General features: G+C 42.1%; 1 protein-coding gene across 1 annotated transcript; it reads right to left on the bottom strand.

The window, feature by feature from the left end:
- Positions 1-442: 442 nt before the first annotated feature.
- Positions 443-24,017, bottom strand: LOC118358397 (V-type proton ATPase 116 kDa subunit a 2-like). The gene is made up of 20 exons (XM_035736186.2): positions 23,303-24,017; positions 20,601-20,679; positions 18,072-18,169; positions 16,594-16,731; positions 16,166-16,239; positions 15,949-16,075; positions 15,650-15,732; positions 15,397-15,490; positions 13,619-13,831; positions 12,821-12,971; positions 12,474-12,613; positions 12,151-12,311; positions 11,497-11,587; positions 11,087-11,205; positions 10,685-10,895; positions 10,311-10,433; positions 10,029-10,148; positions 3,940-4,057; positions 3,338-3,509; positions 443-3,202 (listed from the first exon to the last, which is right to left on the bottom strand). Exons 1-20 carry the CDS (start codon positions 23,417-23,419, stop codon positions 3,100-3,102), a joined length of 2,532 nt encoding a protein of 843 aa, XP_035592079.1. The 5' UTR covers positions 23,420-24,017; the 3' UTR covers positions 443-3,099.
- Between the last annotated feature and the right edge of the window lie 303 nt (positions 24,018-24,320).

Here is a 24,320-nt window from a genome sequence, read left to right on the forward strand (position 1 = left end):
AACTAACATACAAGAGGTAAATCTCTGAGCAGCAGTTGTATCTGTGCCCTGCTCCCCTGGCTTTTTGGAACTATTTTCCTCTTTGCCTTAGATGGAATAGAACAGATTCCAGATCACAAATAATGGAGGTTACATTAGGTCAATGCAGCTGTAACAATTTAATGTTACTAGTCTAGTAGTTGCCCAGTCACTCCTGACATCTTACTCCTCAGCACACTCGAAAAGCATGTCATTGTCTGTGTTGGCTAATTTCAAGTCGAGTTATGATTGAAAGCAATTTTTGCTTTCAAAAACAGTGTGCATGTCCAAATTCAGTCAGGAATGCTTGGCCTCTATACTTTTTCAATCAAATCATCAGGTTTATTCACAAGTGACATGTCATATTTTGACAACATGTTCACCATTTAAAAAAAGAAAATAATTATGCAAAGCCAAAACAGAGGAATGTATGGATACCCCTAAGTATGGACTTTTTAATGACGCAAAGTAATCAAGTAGTTACATTACTCTTTAAAATAAATATGATTACATCTAGACCAGGAACAGACATTTACAGCAACCGTTCAACAAACCACAGATTGTGTTATCAAGGATTAGATGACAAGAAGCTAATGACACACTACACCTTTCTAAGAATTAGTGGTGATCATAGTTGTAGAAGTCTTTCTAGCCACTATTTTGACATGACCTCATCTCAACTTCACAGCAGCATTTCCCATAGAATCCTGCATTAGGAGCATATTTAAGCATCAATAACATACAGCTCATTGAGGTTTGATAACACAGAAAATCAGTTTACAATGAAATGGTGCAAGCTCCCCATAAAGTTCTGTTACATGGTAATCACAATTAAATCAATTAGCTCCTCTTCAAAGGGTTTAATACCATTTAGACAAATACAATATATATATACAGTAGCAGTCAAAAGTTGACACCTTCTCATTCAAGGGTTTTCTTTATTTTGACTGTTTTCTACATTGTAGAGTAATCGTGAAGACATCAAAACTATTAAAGAAAACATATGGAATCATGCAGTAAACAAAAAAGTGTTAAACAAATAAAAAATGTCATTATATTTGAGATTCTTCAGAGTAGCCACCCTTTGCCTTTATGACAGCTTTGCACACTCTTGGCATTCTCTCAATCAGCTTCATGAGGTAGTCACCTGGAATGCATTTCAATTAACAGGTGTGCCTTGTTAAAAGTTCATTTGTGGAATTTCTTTGCTTCTTAATGCATTGGAGCAAATTAGTTGTGTTGTGACAAGGTAGGGGTGGTATACAGAAGATGGTATTTTACTAAATAGGGCTACGTCCATGTTATGGCAAGAACAGCTCAAATAAGCAAAGATAAACAACAATCCATCATTACTTTAAGACATGGGCAGTCAATCTGGAAAATGTAGTCACAAAAACCATCAAATGGTATGATGAAATTGGCTTTCATGAGGACTGCCACAGGAAAGGAGGACAGAGGTACCTCTGCTGTAGAGGATAAGTTCATTATAGTTAACGGCACCTCAAGAAATTGCAGCCCAAATAAATGCTTCAGAGTTCAAGTAACAGACACATCTCAACATCAACAGTTCAGAGACCACGTGAATCAGGCTTTCATGGTCAAATTGCAGCAAAGAAACCACTACTAAAGGACACCAATAATAAGAGTTAATTGGGCCAAGAAACACGAGCAATGGACATTAGACCGTTGGAAATCTGTCCTTTGATCTGATGAGTTCAAATTTGAGATATTTGGTCCCAACCACCGTGTCTTTGTGAGACACAAAGTAGGTAAATGGATGATCTCTGCATTTGTGGTTCCCACCATGAAGCATGGAGGTGGTGTTATGGTGCTTTGCTGGTGACTGTGTCAGTGGTTTATTTAGAATTCAAGGCACACAACCAGCATGGCTACCACAGCATTCTGCAGCGATACATCATGCCATCTGGTTTACGCTTAGTGGGACTATCATACAGGACAATGACCCAAAAGACACCTCCACGTCGTGTAAGGGTAATTTGACCACAAAGGGTGGCTACTTCAAAGAATCTCATATATTTGGATTTTTTAAACACTTTTTTGGTTACTACATTATTCCTTGTGTTATTTCATAGTTACGATGTCTTCACTATTATTCCACAATGTAGAAAATAGTAAAAAAATAAAGAAAAACCCAAACTTTTGACTGGTACTGTATATATTGTACCTTAAAGATGAAAAAAGGGTTATCATTTTATATATATATATCAAATCAATTATACCCCTTCTTTTTTCATCTTTAAGGTACAATGCCATTACCCAACAACAAAAATGACATTCTCCGGCTATGGTGCTACAGGATGGGAATATAGGAAAAAGCTTCAGCAAGAATTGATTGCTGCACTGGTCCAGTACCTGCTTTATTCCTAATCGGGGATTGTTGGTGTCATTAAAATGGCTCTTGACCAGCAGAACTATCTCTGTGAATGATGTCTTGAGCTATACATTCAATTTCCATCGATGGAATGTACAGTTAAGAGTAGTCTCCCACAAAGCGATGGAGGCATAGGCAACATGTGTTAGGACATTTTTGCTAACATTCAGCACAACAGTATGCATACATTTTCTCTTGAATATATGCACCACTATAGTTAAGCCAAATGCTAAACTCTCATTCCAACTTTATTTTTTATAAAAGAAAATGTACATCCCGCTCCTACATTCATCTAAAAATACTTTCATTTTCAACCAAGACTGAATGAGGCTTTTCTTTGCAAAGTTTTGGTAACCCAGAATATCATTCAATTGAAAATAGAGCATGATATGTTGACATTTGTTTGTACATATGTAAGGCAGTCAGTCAGTACATCAAATAGTATAAAAAAACACTATGAAATTGAACTGTACATCGATGAGGCTCAATAGTAGTTAGGGTACCAATCGTTTTGTGCCATCACATGTCGCGGGCAGAGAAGGCCAGCCACTTGTAGATGATCATGTTTGGCATGAAAAGGAGTGGCATGATGGCACAAAGAGACTGGTACGCAGGCTAGCTCAATAGCACTGGATCCTGCTGGTACATTGTGGCAGTTTGCCTCGGAGGGCGGGAGCATTGTGTCCCATTCACAGCAAGCCATCATGTTCAAAGCTAGAGGGCAGGAGGGAGAAGGCAAAGGGAACAAACTTGATTCCAGTCCCACTGTAGAACTTATTTTGGAACTCCACCCTATGGAGAGAGAAGAGAGATCACTGAATATAGAGTACAAATTAATCAAAGCATTATAAAGGCGTGATGTGTTGCATTTTTACACAGATTTCCTGTACTACACTGTCAATTCTGCAAGTTTAGTAAATAACCAACCAGTGCAGCCTGAGAGCATGGAGGAAGGCAGACAGTCCCTCCATAACCAGGAGGATAGACACAGTGAGCACAGCGAATATCCCAAACACTGGCACCAGAAACATGATGCCTAGACTGGTGTCCATCCGCAGGCCCACCCGCATCACCATGGACCACAGCACCTCCGACAGCTCTGGGGGAGCAAGGACAAATAAACGTCACATCAGTCTCTGATTTAATTAAATGTATGTGTTAACTAAAAAGAAGGCTTCAAGTCAGAGACAAAAAAAACATATACATATACATATATATACACATATACATACATATATACATATACATACACATATACATACATATATACATATACATACATATATACATATATACACATATACATACACACATATACATACATATACATACATATACATACATATACATACATATACATACATATACATACATACATATACATACATATACATACATACATATATTTGTAATAAGTTAACACAAGGCTTATTTCCAATGTGTTCCACTCTCACAATAAAATTAACTTTAAAATGCTCATCCATCAGAAAGATGAATTTACCAAACTGTTTAGGTGCGGTGATACTCACGGGCATGTGCCAGACTCAGAGCCCAGAGGCGCAGGTAGGAGGCTGTGTTGGAGATGCAGCCCAGGCAGTACTCTATGGTGTGAATAGACTGGTGCAGGAACACATCCCCAAAGTCAAACTGGAAAAAAAAAAAAGATAAAAAAAAAGACATGGGTACTGAAAGTATTGGATCCTCCTTAGGGTTTAATATTTTTCCAGTATTTTAGAAAATGTTCGTCCCGAGAGAAAAAATAAATAATCCCAGGTAACCCGGTATTTCCCGCCAAAACCGGAAGTGTCATTCAAAATCATATAATTGTGTCTAGATTTGATTAGAATTTAGATCAGCATGAAAATTCAAACCTGATGCTACCGGAGCCTGGTGAGACATATATTAGACATTTTATAAGCCCTACATTTACAACATTTAATGGGCCGAAGCCCAAATGATTGTGCCGTTATCTAATACATATGGGATATTGCACATTACACACAAAAGAAAAACAAAAGCCCATAGATGTAGCTAGCTATATGCTCTTGTCATGACTGTCCTCTGATGATCAGAATGGGTCACATCAGACTGGGGAGGGGAGGGGGTGGGGGGGTGACCGTAACCAGGCCTCTTTCTCTCTCCCAAAGAGGGGAGCTGTTGGATGGACAACCGTTCACACGGTTGGAAATTAAGCAGGAGGGTACTCTCTACCCTTTTAGTATCAACTAAAGCAGTGGTAACCAACCTTTGAGTCAAGAAAACTTTCGCATTCAAAAAGCAAGCTGAGATCTACTGCTCAGATAAAAAATATCTATACATTTTATTTTTTACATTAACCCAAACAGTTTTGTAAGAATGAGGTTTGGGCAGTAGGCCTAATACATTACCACCCATATTGGCTATATGATTGGCCTGCCAATATTGTTAGTCAGACCATGTTATATTTCAAAACGCAAGCTTTTTCGCAAAACAAAATTAGATCAGTTGGTTTAGCACTCGTGAGGCACTGTGGAGCATGAACATAACAGTTAGCTTTTTTTATATTACAGGACTGATGGTACCTGCATCTGATAGTCAACGAGATCAAATCAATACCTCAATGATCTTCAGGTCGAAAAGTCAGAGCTCTAGAAAGATGCCCGAGTTGGATGACCATTCAAAACTAATTTTTCCCCAACCTCCTCTCACGGTCCCTGTTCTCTCCTTCCCTTCCTCCGGTGAGACTGCCCAAAGAGAGGGGACAGCGTCTTCCACCTGCTCTCTCCTTCCCTTCCTCCGGTGAGACTGCCCAAAGAGAGGGAACAGAGTCTTCCACCTGCTCTCTCCTTCCCTTCCTCCGGTGAGACCGCCCAAAGAGAGGGGACAGCGTCTTCCACCTGCTCTTTCCTTCCCTTCCTCCGGTGAGACTGCCCAAAGAGAGGGGACAGAGTCTTCCACCTGCTCTTTCCTTCCCTTCCTCCGGTGAGACTGCCCAAAGAGAGGGGACAGCGTCTTCCACCTGCTCTCTCCTTCCCTTCCTCCGGTGAGACTGCCCAAAGAGAGGGGACAGCGTCTTCCACCTGCTCTTTCCTTCCCTTCCTCCGGTGAGACTGCCCAAAGAGAGGGGACAGAGTCTTCCACCTGCTCTTTCCTTCCCTTCCTCCGGTGAGACTGCCCAAAGAGAGGGGACAGCGTCTTCCACCTGCTCTTTCCTTCCCTTCCTCCGGTGAGACTGCCCAAAGAGAGGGGACAGCGTCTTCCACCTGCTCTCTCCTTCCCTTCCTCCGGTGAGACTGCCCAAAGAGAGGGGACAGTCTTCCACCTGATGGTAAAACTAGAGTCGCACCGCATCTGCCTCATGCACAAATTCATGTTGTTCCTATGACCAGAGAAAGTTAAATATTCCTTAATATTATAAAATCGACACGAGCTGCTAATAATAAAAACGCAGGGCTATCGATACTTGGCAACTCATTCATTGCAGCTGCAGCCAGAGCGGAAGTACGGAGAAGAGCGTTCGTAAGTGTTGAATAAAAAGTGACAGTGCTGAATATAAACTTCAACTCAAATCAGAAAAACAGCAGTGCTTTGCTGTAATCGTTGAGTCTCTCGGTGGTCATGGTTTTAAAAGTGATTAAATCTTACGCTGGCTAGTAGCCTATTAAACTTGGTTGTGGCCAGGGTCATGGAAGCTCTGTAGCCACGGTGATTTGATCTAGCCGATTGGGCAGCAGAGCAGGAGCACTCGATTTAGTCACAGATTTTACGGTTCGCCGGGTAGGCGGAGTTTTGAATCAAGTGCACCTACCGGCAACAGCTCAACACGATTTTTAAAAAAGGAGCGCAAGCCTATCGTTCGTTGGCTTTTCTACAGAAATATTTGGTGATCGACTAGGAGTGCCTTGAAGATCACGATCGACCGGTTGGCGACCACTGAACTAAAGGAATGTACTTTAGTCCCCAGAGAATTTTGCCCGTCCAAAACTCTTACCGTCCCAAAAGTGGAGAATGGAACAATTCTAACAAAGAATTTGGAGAATGGTCAGTGGGGAGATGTAGAAAACGAATGTAATATTTTTTTTCATTGTGTGATGTTATTAAAAACTGTATGGACCAAATACGGTAACTTGGAATGGATGCCCCCTATATCTGTTAAGTTTTCATCCAATTTGAGTTTTTGTTAAGATAGGAATGTGATTTTAGTGTCTCCCCCTTTGAAGAGGGGGATGACCGCGAGAGACCGGGAGACACTCTAGACAAACTGCTACAGACCTATCTATCTTACCCTGAAAGCCAAATTAACAAACAGATCACCGACCATTTCGAAATCCACCATACCTTCTCCGCTATGCAATCTGGTGAGATTGCAGAGCGCCAAACTCAAATACAGAAATATTCATTATAAAAATTCAGAAAAGATACAACTATTTTACATAGGTTTAAAGATGAACTTCTTGTGAATCCAACCACGGTGTCAGATTTCAAAAATACTTTACGGCGAAAGCATACCTTACAATTATTTGAGAACATAGCCCAGCAGACAAATCATTACAAACAGTAACCAGCCAAGCAGAAGAGTTACACAAGTCAGAAATAGAGATAAAATTCATCACTTACTTTTGACGATCTTCATGTTTGCACTCAGAAGACATTCATTTATTCAATAAAATGTTCCTTTTGTTCGATAGTCTCTCTGTATATCCGAAAACCCCAGTTTTGTTTGAGCGTTTTATTCAGTAATCCACAGGCTCAAACGCAGTCACAACAGGCAGACAAAAAAATCCAAATTGTATCCGTAAAGTTCATAGAAACATGTCAAACGATGTTTATATTCCATCGTCAGGTTGTTTTTAGCCTAAATAAATCAATAATATTTCACCTGGACAATAACGTCATCAATATAAAAGGTAAACAAGAAAGGCACTCTCGGTCACGCGCATGAAAAATCTCTGACACTGCAGGGTCCACTCATTCAGACTGCTCTTACTCCCTCATTTTTCAGAATACAAGCCTGAAATAATTTCTAAAGACTTGACATCTAGTGGAATGCAGAGGAACTGCAATTTGAGTCCTAAGTCAATGGATACTGTAATGGCATTGAATAGAAAACTACAACAACAACAATCCTACTTCCTGAATGGATTTCTCTCAGGTTTTCGCCTGCCAAATCAGTTCTGTTATACTCAGACATTTTTAACAGTTTTGGAAACTTTAGAGTGTTTTCTATCCAAATCTACTAATGCTATGCATCTCCTATCTTCTGGGCCTGAGTAGAAGGCAGTTTAATTTGGGCATGCTTTTCATCCAAAATTCCAAATGCTGCACCCTACCCTAGAGAAGTTAACTAACCTCCAGACGAGCTTCAATGCCATACAACTCTCCTTCCGTGGCCTCCAACTCCTTTTAAATGCGAGTAAAACTAAATGCATGCTCTTCAACCGATTGCTGTCCACACCTGCCCACCCGCCCAGCATCACTACTCTGGACGGTTTTGACTTAGAATATGTGGACAACTACAAATACATAGGTGTCTGGTTAGACTGTAAACTCTCCTTCCAGACTGACATTAAGCATCACAAATCCAAAATTAAATCTAGAAACAGCTTCCTATTTCACAACAAAGCATCCTTCACTCATGCTGCCAAACATAACCTCGTAAAACTGACTATCCTACCGATCTTTGACTTCGGCGATGTCATTTACAAAATAGCCTCCAACACTCTACTCAGAATGCATCCAATTTGCTATCACAGTGCCACCCGTTTTGTCACTGAAGCCCCATATAATACCCACCACTGCGACCTGTATGCGCTCGTTGGCTGGCCCTCGCTTCATATTGGTCGCCAAACCACCTGGCTCCAGGTCATCAATAAGTCTTTGCTCGGTAAAGCCCCACCTTATCTCAGCTCACCATAGCAGCAGCCACCCGTAGCACGTACTACAGCAGATATATTTCACTGGTCACCCACCCCCAAAGCCAATTCCTGCTTCGGCCGCCTTTCCTTCCAGTTCTCTGCTGCCAATTACTGGATCAAACTGCAAAAATCACTGACGCTGGAGACTCATATCTCCCTCACTAGCTTTAAGCACCAGCTGTCAGAGAAGCTCACAGATCACTGCACATAGCCCATCTGTAAATAGCCCATCCAACTACCTCATCCCCATACTTTTATCCATTTGATTTATTTTTTCTCCTTTGCACCCTAGTATCTCTACTTGTACACATCTACCACTCCAGTGTTTAATTGCTAAATTGTAATTATTTGGCCACTATGGCCTATTTATTGCCTTACCTCCGTCATCCTACCTCATTTGCACACACTGTATATAGACTTTCTGTACTGTATTATTGACTGAATGTTTGTTTATTCCATGTGTAACTCTGTGTTGCACTGCTTTGCTTTATCTTGGCCAGGTCGCAGTTGTAAATGAGAACTTGTACATAAATTGTAAATGAGAACTTGCTCATAAAAAATGGGTCTGAATAAATAACTGCTATAGCCTACCGCCATTACGCATTCGCTCTTCTTTCAAACTACCTGTGAGTTCTATTGGTTGCTGTATTTAACATTCAGCAAAACAGAGCTTGCATCGCTCTTCGGTATAAGTGCAAAAAAAAAAAAAAAGGAATGTCCATCAATGTATCATAAGAGTATAGCTTCTGTCCCTCTCCTCGCCCCTACCTTGTTTCATACCAGGGAACCTCTGCACACATCGACAACAGCCACCCTCGAAGCATCATTACCCATCACTCCACAAAAGCCGCAGCCCTTACAGAGCAAGGGGAACAACTAATTCAAGGTCTCAGAGCGAGTGATGTCACCGATTGAAACACTATTAGCGAGCACCCCGCTAACTAGCTAGCCATTTCACATCGGTTACACTAATCTAGTCTAGATTTTCCTGCATGGGACTCCAAGAGAAAGGCCAGCGGAGCACAGGTGGTTATGTACTAAGCAAGAGAGAGGCTATAAGTTAAGCTTATTATACATAACCCATTATTAATGAGCGAAATACAAGGCTAATATTGCATTGAATTGATTACCTGAAAGGGGTAGGCTAGGACATCTATATATCAATCTAGAACAGGATGATCCATTGTGGATGCAATTTGAATGGAGTTGATGGCGAGAGAGAAAGACAGAGTGCTCATGGGTGCATGGATTTAAAGCAACGATATTCGAGTGATAAGCTATTTTAAAACACAGCAGCTGCAATTATTATTATTATTTTTTAATCTTCATGATTAAAAAAGGTGACCCGCAAAAGCCAGATAGATAGATTAGACACGCATTAAGTCTCTATATTACATATGCAAAAGCAAATATAGGTCTACGTGTCACAAGAAAAAAGTTACCAAGATGAGATTATTCTTCAAGTAGGTCTGCATGCATTGTGAACTACACTACACATACTGAGATGGGCTGTCTCTTCCCACCTGAGCGTTGATTCATCATGAGGCCGTAGAAAATATTTAGACATTGCATACAATTTACCGGTTTGTCAGTTATTTACCCCGGGGAGTGGTTTTGGGCAGTAACTGGGTTCCTGCCATTCAACCCTAGTACCCATACTGTAGTGTACTGATGCCTGACTGAGAGGCTAGTCGGAGGTGGTGATGGTGTTGTCATCAGCTAACCTCTTCTTTCTGCTGCTCTCTGCTAGTGGAGAGGTCATTGTGGACACTGCCCTCCTCCATGTCATGAGCCCTCATCAGGGAAAGCTCTTCCTCGCTGTGCCGCCGCACACGCTCATAACCCTGGGGAGGGACACACACAAACACCACACTGTTACAACCAGAACACACTCCTATAAACAGACTACACACCAGCATACTGTTACAACCAGAACACAGACCCATATGGAGAAACTACACACGCCCATGACTCTTGAGGTCAGAAACAGACACACAAAACCTCACCCTGTACATTCCCATGAGGTTGGCACCCCCGTTGTGCAGCAAGTAGAGGTAAACTGGTTTCCCCAGCAGTAAGACAGGCACTGATAGTATAGCAATTAACACCAGGAACACCTGCAGCCCAACCTATCGTAGCAGAGGGACACAACAGACAGGTCTGTTAGTCTCACCGAAGTATCTTTGGAGCGGGTTGGGCTTGTATACATGTCTTCACACCCACTTGGAAAACCACTCCCTTTTCCCAGTGGGTGCGTCCGAAATGCCACACTATTCCCTATATAGTACACTACTTTTGACCAGGGCTCTATAGTAGTGCACTATATAGGGAATAGGATGCCATTTGGGACACAAGCACGGTGCGATCCCCATCTTTGTACCTGTCCTGGGAAGAGGGGCGGCACCCCGTCCCCCTGCATGAGGAACATGTTGATGAAGTGTATGAGGATGCTGGGGGCCACCTGGGAGTCACGGGCAGAGAAGGCCAGCCACTTGTAGATGATCATGAAGACCAGGTAGCCAAACAGACACAGCAGGAACAGCAGCTCCGGGAGGAATACTAAGTACAGGTTGAACTTCTTTCTGAAGTGTCTGCACAGACAGACAACAGGGCTTTAAAGTGTCTGCACAGACACAAACAGGGCTTTAAAGTGCCTGCATGGATAAACAGAGCTTTTAGGATTCAGAACAGAACACTATATATCTTTAAGTTGGCCATAATCCTATATAGTTCTTAGCATTCCAGTGCTGATATTGTGGGGAATGTGTGTGCTGTAACTTACAGGTGGTTGAAGACACCTAGGATGACCCCAAAGCTCATGTGAATGATACCCACAATCACAGACATCTTCATCTTGTAGGAGTTCAGAAAGGTCAGACGATTTGACGCCAAGTTCCAAATCTACATAGTGGAAGAAATTAGGAAAACCCTGTCAAGTTAAGGTATGGACAGACAACAATCCCATCAATCTAACTGTGATGTAAACAAATATTGTTATAAGAACATTAAAATGAGTAATGATCCATGATTTACTTTATTGGCTCTGGTTGGTGAGAGGCAAGAGGCAAGTGTGTATGGTTATGAAGGGACAGGGCATATGAAGGGACAGGGAATAACATGTGTGTGAGTGTAGTGAACATGGAGACAAGACAATGCTGTTTATGACCATGGATCATAAAGCCATGTACTTACCGGGTCAATGCCCAAAGGGTAGGGTCCATTGAAAACCCCAGGGACAATGGGATCAAGGGTCAGAAAGGCATTGGTGCGGAGCGTGGAATCCCTTTTAAAGAAAATACCAAAGTCAACAATTATAATAAAGAGCAAACTATCAGGTGATTTAATGTTTAATGTTACATGCATTGTTATTGATATTTTGAAACTTAATTTTACATATAATTCATATGTAATAAAAATGTTAAAAAGAGTGTTCAATCAGTGATAAGGAAAAGGGATCTTCAGGAGATCAATGATCATATCAATGAATGAATGATAAATCTCTTGCACTTCATCATCATAAAACTGACTTCTTTTAAAGAGACAGTGTACAATTTTCTATGTACTCCATATCATTAGGAAAACAGTGCTTTTACACAATGTAGACACCTAATATTCCACAAATGACTAATTTCAATGACAGGTATTTGTATGCATTTTCAGTGTTACATTAGTTTATAGGACACAATGTGCTTCAAAAGTATTCATTAAAGGGCTGTATTTTCTGGTGCCCTTAAATTAATGTGGTGCTCCTAACTTTTTAAAATTGGGAGCACCAGTTCCACCAATGAAAAATGTTAATCTAGAGCCCTGGGTACATTACAGAACAGATTATAGTATAGTACTAACCAAGTCCAATTTCCAGATTTAAACATGGCGTTGACATTCCAGCCAGAGCCAAAGATGTTGAGAGACTTGGAAAAGCAGTCGTTGTAGATGAGGCCGGTATAGACCGAGAACAAGCCCATCATCAGGATGATGTAACGGCCCTCGAAGAACGTGTTCCAGATCTGAGCATACAAACACACCAATATCAATGTCAGGGAAATAATCTAGCTAACCAGATTTCCTGTTAATTTATTCATATGGGCCTGGTCAAACCTAGTGCCCTACATAGGGAATAGGGTGCCATTTGAGTGGCACCCCCAAGAGCCTCTCCCTGGCCCTCTCACCTCGTTTCTTGTGCGCTTCAGTTTGCGGTTGTCTTCATACAGCACCATCCAGAGAGCAAACAGAGCCATGATCATACCATGGCCCAGGTCTCCAAACATCACAGCAAACAGGAAGGGGAAGGTGATGACTGTGTAAGGAGCTGATAGACAGACAAAACATCATATTCCATATACACATTTAACTATCCCTCAAGTTCATTGTCCATTCTTGTTCGGAGTGGAAATGTGTCTTTGGCTACAGGCATGTAGCTCATACACATAGCAAACAAACAGAAAAGCCGTAGGGCTAATGAAAGCTTCCTAAATATACTCATCAGTGGTCATTCACTGATGAGGTCTTACTGTACCTGGGTTAACCTCTCTATAGTTTCCCACTCCATAGGCCTCCACTATGCTCTGGAAGCCTGAGGTGAACTTGTTGGTCCTTATCAGGGTAGGCGGAGTGTCGTTGCTGGGGATACGGTTGACAAAAGAAGGCACTGTGGCTCCACTTTTCCTCTGTGAAGGCAAGTCAATAATGTCAGACAGACCAGGATTATTGCAATGTTATTAGTCTAAAAGTTGCATAGAGGTTTTTTGAGGGCAAGCCAATAACTTGACATAAAAATGTATATTTTCCAGAGGGTAAGACAGAAAACTAAGAGCTTATCAAATAGCTAGTAAGTTCAAATACTTTAAGACCATTCAGATACATTTTGACCATTCAAGCTTCGCTTTTGGAAAACTCATTTAAGCCATGTTTAAAGGACTAAAACCCCTGGCAGAACGCTGACATGGGCTACTGCCATTGAACTGACTGTGACCTTTATTATGTACATTAACCAGTGCAATTAATGAATGGACAGAAGCCCTGATAGCCATCAATTGGGACCCAACAGGACCTATAACATGTCTAGTTTATTAAATATGGCTTAAATCATCAGACGTGGTCAGGATAAGATCAATGCCACTCCCCTCTTTCAACAACCATGACCCCATTACTAAAGCAGGGCATACTGACTAGGTGTGTGACTTGTGTTGGTTTAGCCAAATACTGAACTTAGAAGGGGGAGGTCACAAACAATGACATTACAATTCAAAACGCAAAGAGTTAAGCCCAACAATGACATTACACAGGTAGCCATGGTAACAACGAGCTGACTGACCGATCCTTCCTCTAGCGCCCGCCGCAGGGTCGGCAGGTCGTTGACAGGGCACCACACCTCAGCTATCAGACACTTGTTAGTGACGTCAAAGCTGCACAGGTTGAGGATGTAGTAGATGGACTTCATCTTCTTGACCTGGATGACCCAGGTGTAGACAGACTCAGAGGCCTTGTTCAACACCTGTCTCAGGTAGTCTTCTGTCCTATGGAGAACCTGGAACAGCCAGCATAGGGAAAGAGGAATAGTATTACATTTAAACAATGGGAGGGTTTCCCATCCATTTAGAATATCAAGAGGGTGTGGGCAAATGATGAATGACTGTTTAAGAATGTTCTGTGCATGAGATAATCTTCCAATGCACATACTAGGGATGGAATTTGAGTGTGCATGCTGGTAGTTTTAGTGTGAGTGTGTGTTAATGTTAGCATGAACGAGAAAGAAAAAACAAAGAGTGAGCATTCAGCTAAGTCCTCATGGAGATCATATGCTGGGACCAGAGGTTAATGCAATTATTTTTTCCCTCCGGGGGTAGAACATCCAAAAGGATTGATCTTTAAAGTCTACCACACAGCAAGGAACAAGCTAAGTCATTTGACCCCACAGTGGTCATGACAGAAAACGCGCTCTGGCGCCTGAGTGAGAGCTCTCCCTTTCTCTCGCGCCTGAGAAATATACCCCTCACACGCCATTCTGCTTCTTTCCAAAAAGTTATAATGTTCTAAATCACTCTAAACACCCGCTGTCCATGCCTCGCTCTAGCCAGAAGCACAAGGCCCATTCTGTGAGGGATACCTCCAGCACTTCTTTACTATCAGCCAAGCTTCATTTTCTATTTTATCTAAAAGCCAAAGTCACAAGTCTTGCAACATCCTCCTTTGTTAAAATGCCTCATCAAGCACAAGATATTTCAACAGCTAAATCCAGCAGTAGGAACACCTTAAGCTGTAAGCCATTGATAGCTTACATTTTAACTAGCAAAATGTTGCTGTTTTAAAGCTCATTTCCTGCAATTCTAATTGCCGCTGTTAAATACATTTAGGGGAAACACTAACTTATAAATGCCTCATGAGCTTAGTTCAACTCTCGTACGCCATCAATTTGTAAACATTGTAAATGTAAACAAACACTAAAGCCTCAAAAACATGCTTAAAACTATCATTTTTATATCTTGGATGGTAAGTCCTTGCATCCAGAGCTCCATATATACATTTGAGTGGTTACATTTCTCCAGGCTCTGCCTCAGCTTTTTACCAAAACAGAGACGGCGAGGGCTCTTCATTATCATTTCAACTGCAGACTTGCCCTTTAAAAACAAATTATTAATAAATAATGCATCAACCACTATCTTGTTGCTGACAAGGCTTTTTTATTTATTTAAATTTTACCCCCTTTTTCTCCTCAATTTCGTGGTATCCAACTGTTAGTAGCTACTATCTTGTCTCATCGCTATAACTCCCATACGGCTTCGGGAGAGACGAAGGTTGAAAGTCATGCGTCCTCCGATACACAACCCAACCAAGCCGCACTGCTTCTTAACACAGTGAGCATCCAACCCGGAAGCCAGCCGCACCAATGTGTCGGAGGAAACAACGTGCACCTGGCAACCTTGGTTAGCTTGCACTGCGCCCGGGCCCGCCACAGGAGTCGCTGGTGCGCGATAAGACAAGGATTTCCCTACCGGCCAAACCCTCCCTAACCCGGACGAAGCTATGCCAATTTTGCGTCGCCCCACAATCCTCCCGGTCGCGGCCGGCTGACAAGGCTTTTATAGAGCTTACAGTGTGCAGGTCCTGGATGCGAGTCCTGAGTCCCTCCACAACGTCATTCCTCTCCTCATTGCTGTTAGGGTATGGATACACATGACAGTGGTAGCTGAGGGGCAAAAAGAGGAGATGATGTTATTATCGCACAGGTTAAAGTCACCGTCTTCAGAGCTTGTTGGGGACAACATATTAGGCCTAATGGTTTGACAGAGAATGACCTCAAGCTGAAAGTGGAACAGGAGGTCATTGGGAGAGGAGGTTTAATTACCAGTCACAGATCTTCTTGACTTTCTGTCCGATCTGCTCACCCCAATAAGAGATGAGGAACACCACACTCTTGGTTGGCTCACCCTGCAATAACCATAGAACAGGAAGTGGTTTAGAATAGACACACATTACTGCAGAGGTGAGAGGTTCTAATTCTCATAGGCCCAACACAGGTGCTGTTATATTTAGCTATGTGATAAACAGCATCTTATTCTTTTATCTTTGATTTCACTTTCACACTAAGCACTTACTGTAGAAAATGGTAAACAATATATTTTACGCAGAACAAGATTGACCCACCGTGTCAGGGTCCTCCAAATACTCGTCAATCTCAGAGTAGCTAAGAATGGTGTAGCCCTTACACACTCTCCACAGCATGCGCTCAAAGGCCTCTATCTTCACCCTCTGAATCAGCCCTGATATAAACCTGCAGGGGGAGGGGAGAGAAACAGGGTGCTACAGTAAACAGGCACACACAAGTGTGTATAAATCTATATGTCTGCTAATAGCCCCTTACCCTAGTTTGGCTCCTAGCCGCTGCATGCTAGTGTACTCCATCATGGAGTCCTCTAGGAAGGAGAACTCCTCATGCTGGGCGTGCAGGAAAAATAACATTTTCACAGCGTAAGAACACACATACCAAAATACATACCCCAAATTCACACCAGGAGAGAAAAACACATTGCTAGAATAAAGGCTACATTTTGCCCTTGCATGAATGAGGTTTTGGCTAATCTAAGATTTATCCCCAAAACCTCCTATATAGAGGGGAGGAAAGAGCAAAGAAATTGTCACAATGGAAGCAGCCAAGCCAAATCATGTGATTTAAACTATTTAGCGTCTCCTCCTCAAGCATACCAAAGCAAGTGCTCTGAAGTCAAACAGTGGGGCAGAGAACTTGGTCAGTAGTGGGATCTTGCTTTGTGGAGGAGCTGTTGGACTTACTTCTGTGCTGCGGTGCACAAAGTTGCGTGTGATACGCAGCATGTGTGTGTACTCTGTCAGCTCCAGGAGGTTCTTCTGTAGCTTCTCCTTATTCCTGGTCACCTCGCTCAGCTCCACCTCCAGCCTCTGCAACTGCTCCTGGAGACAGCCATACATAGTGTCAATTAGCAATGATACTATGGGATGTCCCAAATGGCACCCTATTCTCCATATAGTAAATAAACTGAACAAAATTATAAACGCAACATGCAACAATTTCAAGGATTTTACTGAGTTACAGTTTGTATAAGGGAATCAGTCAATTTAAATAAATTCATTAGGCCCTAATCTATGGATTTCACAGATGTGCATCCTGTTGGTCACATATACTTTCAAAAAAACAGTATCTGGTGTGACCACCATTTGCCTCACGCAGCAAGACACATCTCCTTCACATAGAGCTGATCAGGCTGCTAATTCTGGCCTGTGGAATGTTGTCCAAATGGATGTGCAAAGTTGCTGGATATTGGCGGGAAATGGAACGCGCTGTTGTACACGTCGATCCAAAGCATCCCAAACATGCTCAATGGGTGAAATGTATGGAGAGTATGCAGGCCATGGAAGAACTGGGGAATTTTCAGCTTCCAGGAATTGTGAACAGATCCTTATGACATGGAGCAGTGCATTACTATGCTGAATGGAGGCGGATGTCTGGCACGACAATGGGCCTCAGGATCTCGTCACGGTATCTCGGAGTGTTCAAAATTGTCATGCCAGCCATCCAAATTAGCTTATGCCTGCCCATACCCCCACCATGGGGCACTCGGCTTACAATGTTGACGTCAGCAAACCGCTCTCCCACACGATACCATACAGACGCTGTCTGCCTGGTACAGGTGAAACCGGGATTAATCCGTGAAGGGCACACCAATGGCCAGTGTGCCAGTGGCCATCGAAGGTGAATATTTGCCTTCTGAAGTCAGTTACGACACCGAACAGCAGTCAGGTCAAGACCCTGGTGTAAACAACGAGCATGTAGATGAGCTTCCCTGGGATGGTTTCTGACAGTTTTTGCTGAAATTCTTTGGTTGGTCAAACCCAGTTTCATCAGTTTATGCTGGAGAAATTAACATTCAAATATCTGGCAACAGCTCTGGTGGAGATTCTTGCAGTCAACATTCCAATTGCACACTCCCTCAAAATTTGAGAGATCTGTGGCATTGTGATGTGACAAAACTGCACATTTTAGAGTGGCCTTTTATTGTCCCCAGAACAAGGTGCTTCTTGATATGCCACAACTGTCAGGTGGATGGATTATCTTGGCAAAGGAGAAATGTTAACTAACAGGGATGTCAACAGCGAACCAACATTAAACATGTTCTGTTTATATTTTTGTTCAGTGTATATGGTGCCATTTGGGACAAATAAAATACTTAATTCTTATGAAAAAAAAGATTCATAACATTTTAGAGAATGAGAGACAGGTAGAGTGTGCTAACCATTATAACCAGGACATGCTTGGGCTGGGGTGCAATCGGGTTCACTTCTCCCTCTGGAAGTGGGATGTCTGCTCTCTTGATTTCCCTTAGAAGGTACCCTGTCAAAGACGCAGTGAAGTCTTAGTACACAACACACAGTCACTGAATCTATTTGTTTAAAATACTACATCTTTAGCAATAAGCTTAATCTGTTTTCATTTAAAAACTCTACAGTGTTTTTCATTGAATCTTAGTCTCTATTCTGCCTCACGCCAACTCTCTCGCTCTTCCCTCAGGAACTCACATTCCTCTGAGAAACCTACCTCAACACTCCTTGTACTTTCCTTTTTTAGGGGCCTAAATTTAATCTCCAAGCATCTGCCTCCAATTAAGCCGGAGTTTAGATTCCTTTAAATGAGACTCATTGGCCAGGGCACAGTGTATCTCAGAACTGTACAGTGGTCATGTAATGGAGACTGGGATTTGTGCAGCAACTGTGTGAAAGTTAAAGAGTTATTCAGGAGTGCATCAATGCCCATCACTTTTAAACAAGGGTGAAAGTAAACCTATACGGTCCAGTACAGCATCTCAGCAAAATAAAAAGTGGGGGTACATCGAACCGTTAAAACATGAGCCTATCACAATAACTAACACAAAATACCAAGAATACTATAGGCTATCACACCATTATTTAACCTCACTGTATGTCAGTCGCATGAACATTTAGCGAATTGACTTGAAACCGGGTTGTATAAGCTCCAAATTGCGTTGTGGTTTGACGAGAACACTTACATTTTGCCAAGGTGGAGATGAGTGGCCAAGCCCGAGACACGTGTGGACAGCAGTGGACGCATCAATTTGGGTTACAAGTGTAGGCCTAATGGCAGAATGTGATTATGTAACGGATGTGAAACGGCTAGCAAGTTAGCGGTGGTGCGTGCTAAATAGCGTTTCAATCGGTGACGTCACTTGCTCTGAGACCTTGAAGTAGTGGTTCCCCTCGCGGCTTTTGTGGAGCGATGGGTAATGATGCTTCGTGGGTGACTGTTGTTGATGTTTGCAGAGGGTCCCTGGTTCGCGACGGAGTATGGGCGAGGGGACAGACTAAAGTTATACTGTTACAATTACAATACACGTGTAGGTTTTGGGACAGACGTCTTTCCATTCATCAAATTGCGGGTGCACAGTTTGGATGCTGGAATAATTTTGTGAGTGGAAGAACGTACGCAGGGAGCCTACAGGAGCACCTGTTTGATGTGATTGACAACCAGATGAACACATCATGGCTGGTTGTGTTCATTCCACATTAAAAGGTAATACATGTTAGAAGTTCTATGACAATACTTTTCAACCGATCGCTGCCTGCACCCGCATGCCCGACTAGCATCACCACCCTGGATGGTTCCGACCTTGAATATGTGGACATCTATAAGTACCTAGGTGTCTGGCTAGACTGCAAACTCTCCTTCCAGACTCATATCAAACATCTCCAATCGAAAATCAAATCAAGAGTCAACTTTCTATTCCGCAACAAAGCCTCCTTCACTCACGCCGCCAAGCTTACCCTAGTAAAACTGACTATCCTACCGATCCTCGACTTCGGCGATGTCATCTACAAAATGGCTTCCAACACTCTACTCAGCAAACTGGATGCAGTCTATCACAGTGCCATCCGTTTTGTCACTAAAGCACCTTATACCACCCACCACTGCGACTTGTATGCTCTAGTCGGCTGGCCCTCGCTACATATTCGTCGCCAGACCCACTGGCTCCAGGTCATCTACAAGTCCATGCTCGGTAAAGCTCCGCCTTATCTCAGTTCACTGGTCACGATGGCAACACCCATCCGTAGCACGCGCTCCAGCAGGTGTATCTCACTGATCATCCCTAAAGCCAACACCTCAATTGGCCGCCTTTCGTTCCAGTACTCTGCTGCCTGTGACTGGAACGAACTGCAAAAATCGCTGAAGCTGGAGACTTTTGTCTCCCTCACCAACTTCAAACATCAGCTATCTGAGCAGCTAACCGATTGCTGCAGCTGTACATAGTGTATTGGTAAATAGCCCACCCACTTTCACCTACCTCATCCCCATACTGTTTTTATTTATTTACTTTTCTGCTCTTTTGCACACCAATATCTCTACCTGTACATGACCATCTGATCATTTATCACTCCAGTGTTAATCTGCAAAATTGTAATTATTCGCCTACCTCCTCATGCCTTTTGCACACAATGTATATAGACTCCCCTTTTTTTCTACTGTGTTATTGACTTGTTAATTGTTTACTCCATGTGTAACTCTGTTGTCTGCTCACACTGCTCTGCTTTATCTAGGCCGGGTCGCAGTTGCAAATGAGAACTTGTTCTCAACTATTCTACCTGGTTAAATAAAGGTGAAATAAAAAAATATAAAAATGACACCTAGGCTATAAAAACCTTCTTTTTTTTAAGTGCACGCACACACATAGGGAGTCCCGTACCGTAATAAATGACATGTACTTTCACTCCTGCTTTTAAGTTAGGAACAAACCAACCTGTTTTATCCTTACCTAGAATTCTCTCCATTTCCTCACATCGTTTTATCTCAGTGACAAACTTCCGCTGGAATAGGTTTACGCTGGGGTTGAGCTGAAACAGTAGGAGCAGAGCCACATTGTTACTGTCACCACAAACACACACCTGTCTAAACTGATATTGAATGGATTTTGCAAATGATCGCCAACATTCCACATTCTCTCTGATACACAACCCTACAGGGCAAGAAGCAACATTTTGAGATGTCACTATGAAATCAAACTGGTCCACAGACTTCTCACGATCCTATTAAGTGTCAGTAAACAAGCATATCCATAATCTACTGTACTCGGTAAGGTTAGATATAGTCTGGTTAATCAGGCTGTAATACACAATTAATTGGCATCTACAGACAAACATTTGTGCAAAATTGTGTAAATGTTGCTTACAAGCCAGAATGTTGAAAGAAATGACATTGGAACTTACTCCACCGGTTGTCTATGCCGTATGCCCTTCAGCTGCTCGAAATTTGAGACAAAAATATCCACAGGAAAGTATTGCTTAGGCAACTTTTCAGAAAGCTGGTAGTTCGGTTTGGAACCAAGGTACATTTAGTATTGTGTTGGATATTCAGTTGTTTTCTATTGTCAAACATTGAACCAAGCACGCCATGACAATGAACATTGTATATTCTGAATCAGGGGACGTTGGAGAACAATTCACCTTTTTTTTGTATTTATCTTTCAATTAGGGGTGGAATATTCTCCATCCTCACCTGATTCAGAGTATACCATTTTAATGTATTGTTTGGTTCAATAGCTATTGACAAGAGAAAACTGAATATCCAATATAAAACCATATACCTACTGGCTCTCTAAAAAGTCTGGTCAACAATACATTCCACTGGAAATTTGTCTACAATTTTGAGCAGCTGAAGGACAAACCGCACAGACAAATGGTAGAGTAAATTCAAATCTAATTGTATTCAACATTCTGGCTTGTACAAAAAAAATACACAATTCTGCACAGAAATGTTTCAGGTTGTATATACACCAATAAATTGTGTATTACAGCCTGATTAATCAGACTAGGTTAGACAAGACGTTATCTAAGCCAGTGTTTCCAAACTCCACTCCTCAAGTACCCACAACAATGAGTTGAATCAGGTGTTTTTGTCCAGGGCTACAACAAAAATGTGTGCTGTTGGGGGTACTCGAGGACCAGAGTTGGGAAACACTGATCTAAGCTATTTTATCAAGTCTTGTGTTCGGAACGCTCTAGCTCTCAAACTCTAGGTGGCATTCTGCCTTCTCCCTACAGTTCTCAGACATCATTAGCTTCGCCCATGACTGCCTCATGCAAACTACAATCCCCACGCTGTGTTTTAACATTTAGAAACATCAATAATCATCGCTTGCGATACAAATTTCGGAATATATACACCTTATCTTTCATCGGCGAGAAAGAATTCTTAAAATAAAAATATATATACGCATCACCGGGTGCAAACTACCTGCCCTCCAGGACACCTACATCATCCGATGTCACAGGAAGGCCATAAAGATCATCAAGGACAACAACCACCCGAGCCACTGCCTGTTCACCCCGCTATCATCCAGAAGGCGAGGTCAGTACAGGTGCATCAAAGCTGGGACCGAGAGACTGAAAAACAGCTTCTATCTCAAGGCCATCAGACTGTTAAACAGCCACCACTAACATTGAGTGGCTGCTGCCAACACACTGACTCAACTCCAGCCACTTTAATAATGGGAATTGATGGGAAATGTAAAATATATCACTAGCCACTTTAAACCATGCTACCTAATATAATGTTTACATACCCTACATTATTCATCTCATATGTCTCATCTCATAAAACTGTACTCTATATCATCTACTGCATCTTTATGTAATACATGTATCACTAGCCACTTTAACTATGCCACTTTGTTTACAGTCATCTCATATGTATATACTGCACTCAATACCATCTACTGTATCTTGCCTATGCCGCTCTGTACCATCACTCATTCATATATCTTTATGTACATATTCTTTATCCCCCTACACTTGTGTGTGTAGAAGACAGTAGTTTTGGAATTGTTAGTTAGATTACTTGTTGGTTATTACTGCATTGTCGGAACTAGAAGCACAAGCATTTCGCTACACTCGCATTAACATCTGCTAACCATGTGTATGTGACAAATAACATTTGATTTGATTTACACTTACTGTAGTAGCTTCGCACAGATCCATAAACTATGGGTGCCTCCATCTGACTAAACTAAACCAAGTTACCGCTTACACACAGGTGTTCAGAGCATGCTAGATAGCACAGGTAAACAAGCGCTGTAACATGGAGATGTGGCCATGTGGGAACACTAACCCATTCAAGGTGTGTATAAATGTTATCTTAAAAATAATGTATATTTACATAAAATACGTTCCTTATGCTTCCAAACCCGTAACGCAAATGGTGCATATTAATGTTCAGGCTGAGCGTCATGGATCTTAACAAAACTCCCCCCTACAAAAGACGCCTTCGTCCAATAACTCGTGTAATGTAATGAACTTGAGAGTCATGATCAAGGGCTAGGGTCGGGCAACATTCTACCTACCTGATCATGTCTGACAGCTCACAATGCAACTGGACCATCAAAGAGAAATTAACTTCGACCGCTGCGCAAGTTACATGAGACTGTTTATTTGGAAAGAAATCAATCAGTAAGTTACTTACGTCTCTGAATTCCACCAGACCCATTTCTCCCAGTTCGCTAATGCAGTCGTATGCCGATCCAGACTGCAGAAAAATCTGGGCCAAACACATCTCTTCACTTCGGAACAACGAACCCATCTTGACAGCTTGCTCTTGTCCTTACAATACAACCAGCTAGTTAGCTTCAACTACAGCTAACTAACGTTAGTCTCGAGCGCAAACCACTTAACTGGGTAGGCTTATAAATGCGGGCTCCGGCGTCGTTGGAAGTAGCTACCTAGCATGCTAGCTAACAAACTACTGATGAGCATTCGCTTCAACACCGTGTCAATCATTGGCTTATCAGTGACACGTCTCGAGTCCAGTCAAGACGTTCCCGTCGAAGTGGTTGTTGAAGTCATCTTGCTGTAGCCATATAACCTAGCTATCGATAGAGAACCAGAAGATCCTAGCTAGTAGGAACTCTGTCAGTTGTGCTTGCTAGCTCTGCTTCCGTGAACTCTAATCAATTTAGTTATCGTAGTTAGCAGAAGCTACTGTTAGCTAACTGACACAAGAAACAATCATGTTTGGTAGCAAACTATAACTATAAGCACATTTAAACTTGAAACTTCAATAAAGACTACAGTAGCTCGTTTTATTAAATACTCTCGAAATCATGCGCACTTTGATATCGCGCTTGTAAGCGAGTTACAAATTCCACGTCATTTCGTACAACTCTTGTGCGTGCTCTGGGGCGTATTCTCATTACGCAAATGATGTTGCAAAACGTTTCTTTAACAGAACGAAATGGGGCGGGACCTACCTCAATTTGTCCAGTAGAAACTCTCGTTTTAGTTTTGCAACTGTTTAGACTAATGTATGGCTTCTCGGACGTCTGAAGCGAGAGGTTTTATTCCGCCCAAAATCTGTCGACAAAACAAAACACAGAAGTGGTGATTTTTTTAGATGGAGGTTAATGAGAGGGTGTCAAATTTGATCAACAAAAAAATGTAATTGCTAATTTGCTACGGAAAGCTTATATGATCAACTATAGGTT

Source organism: Oncorhynchus keta, chromosome 25 (assembly GCF_023373465.1).
Source record: "Oncorhynchus keta strain PuntledgeMale-10-30-2019 chromosome 25, Oket_V2, whole genome shotgun sequence".
Lineage (NCBI taxonomy): Eukaryota > Metazoa > Chordata > Actinopteri > Salmoniformes > Salmonidae > Oncorhynchus > Oncorhynchus keta.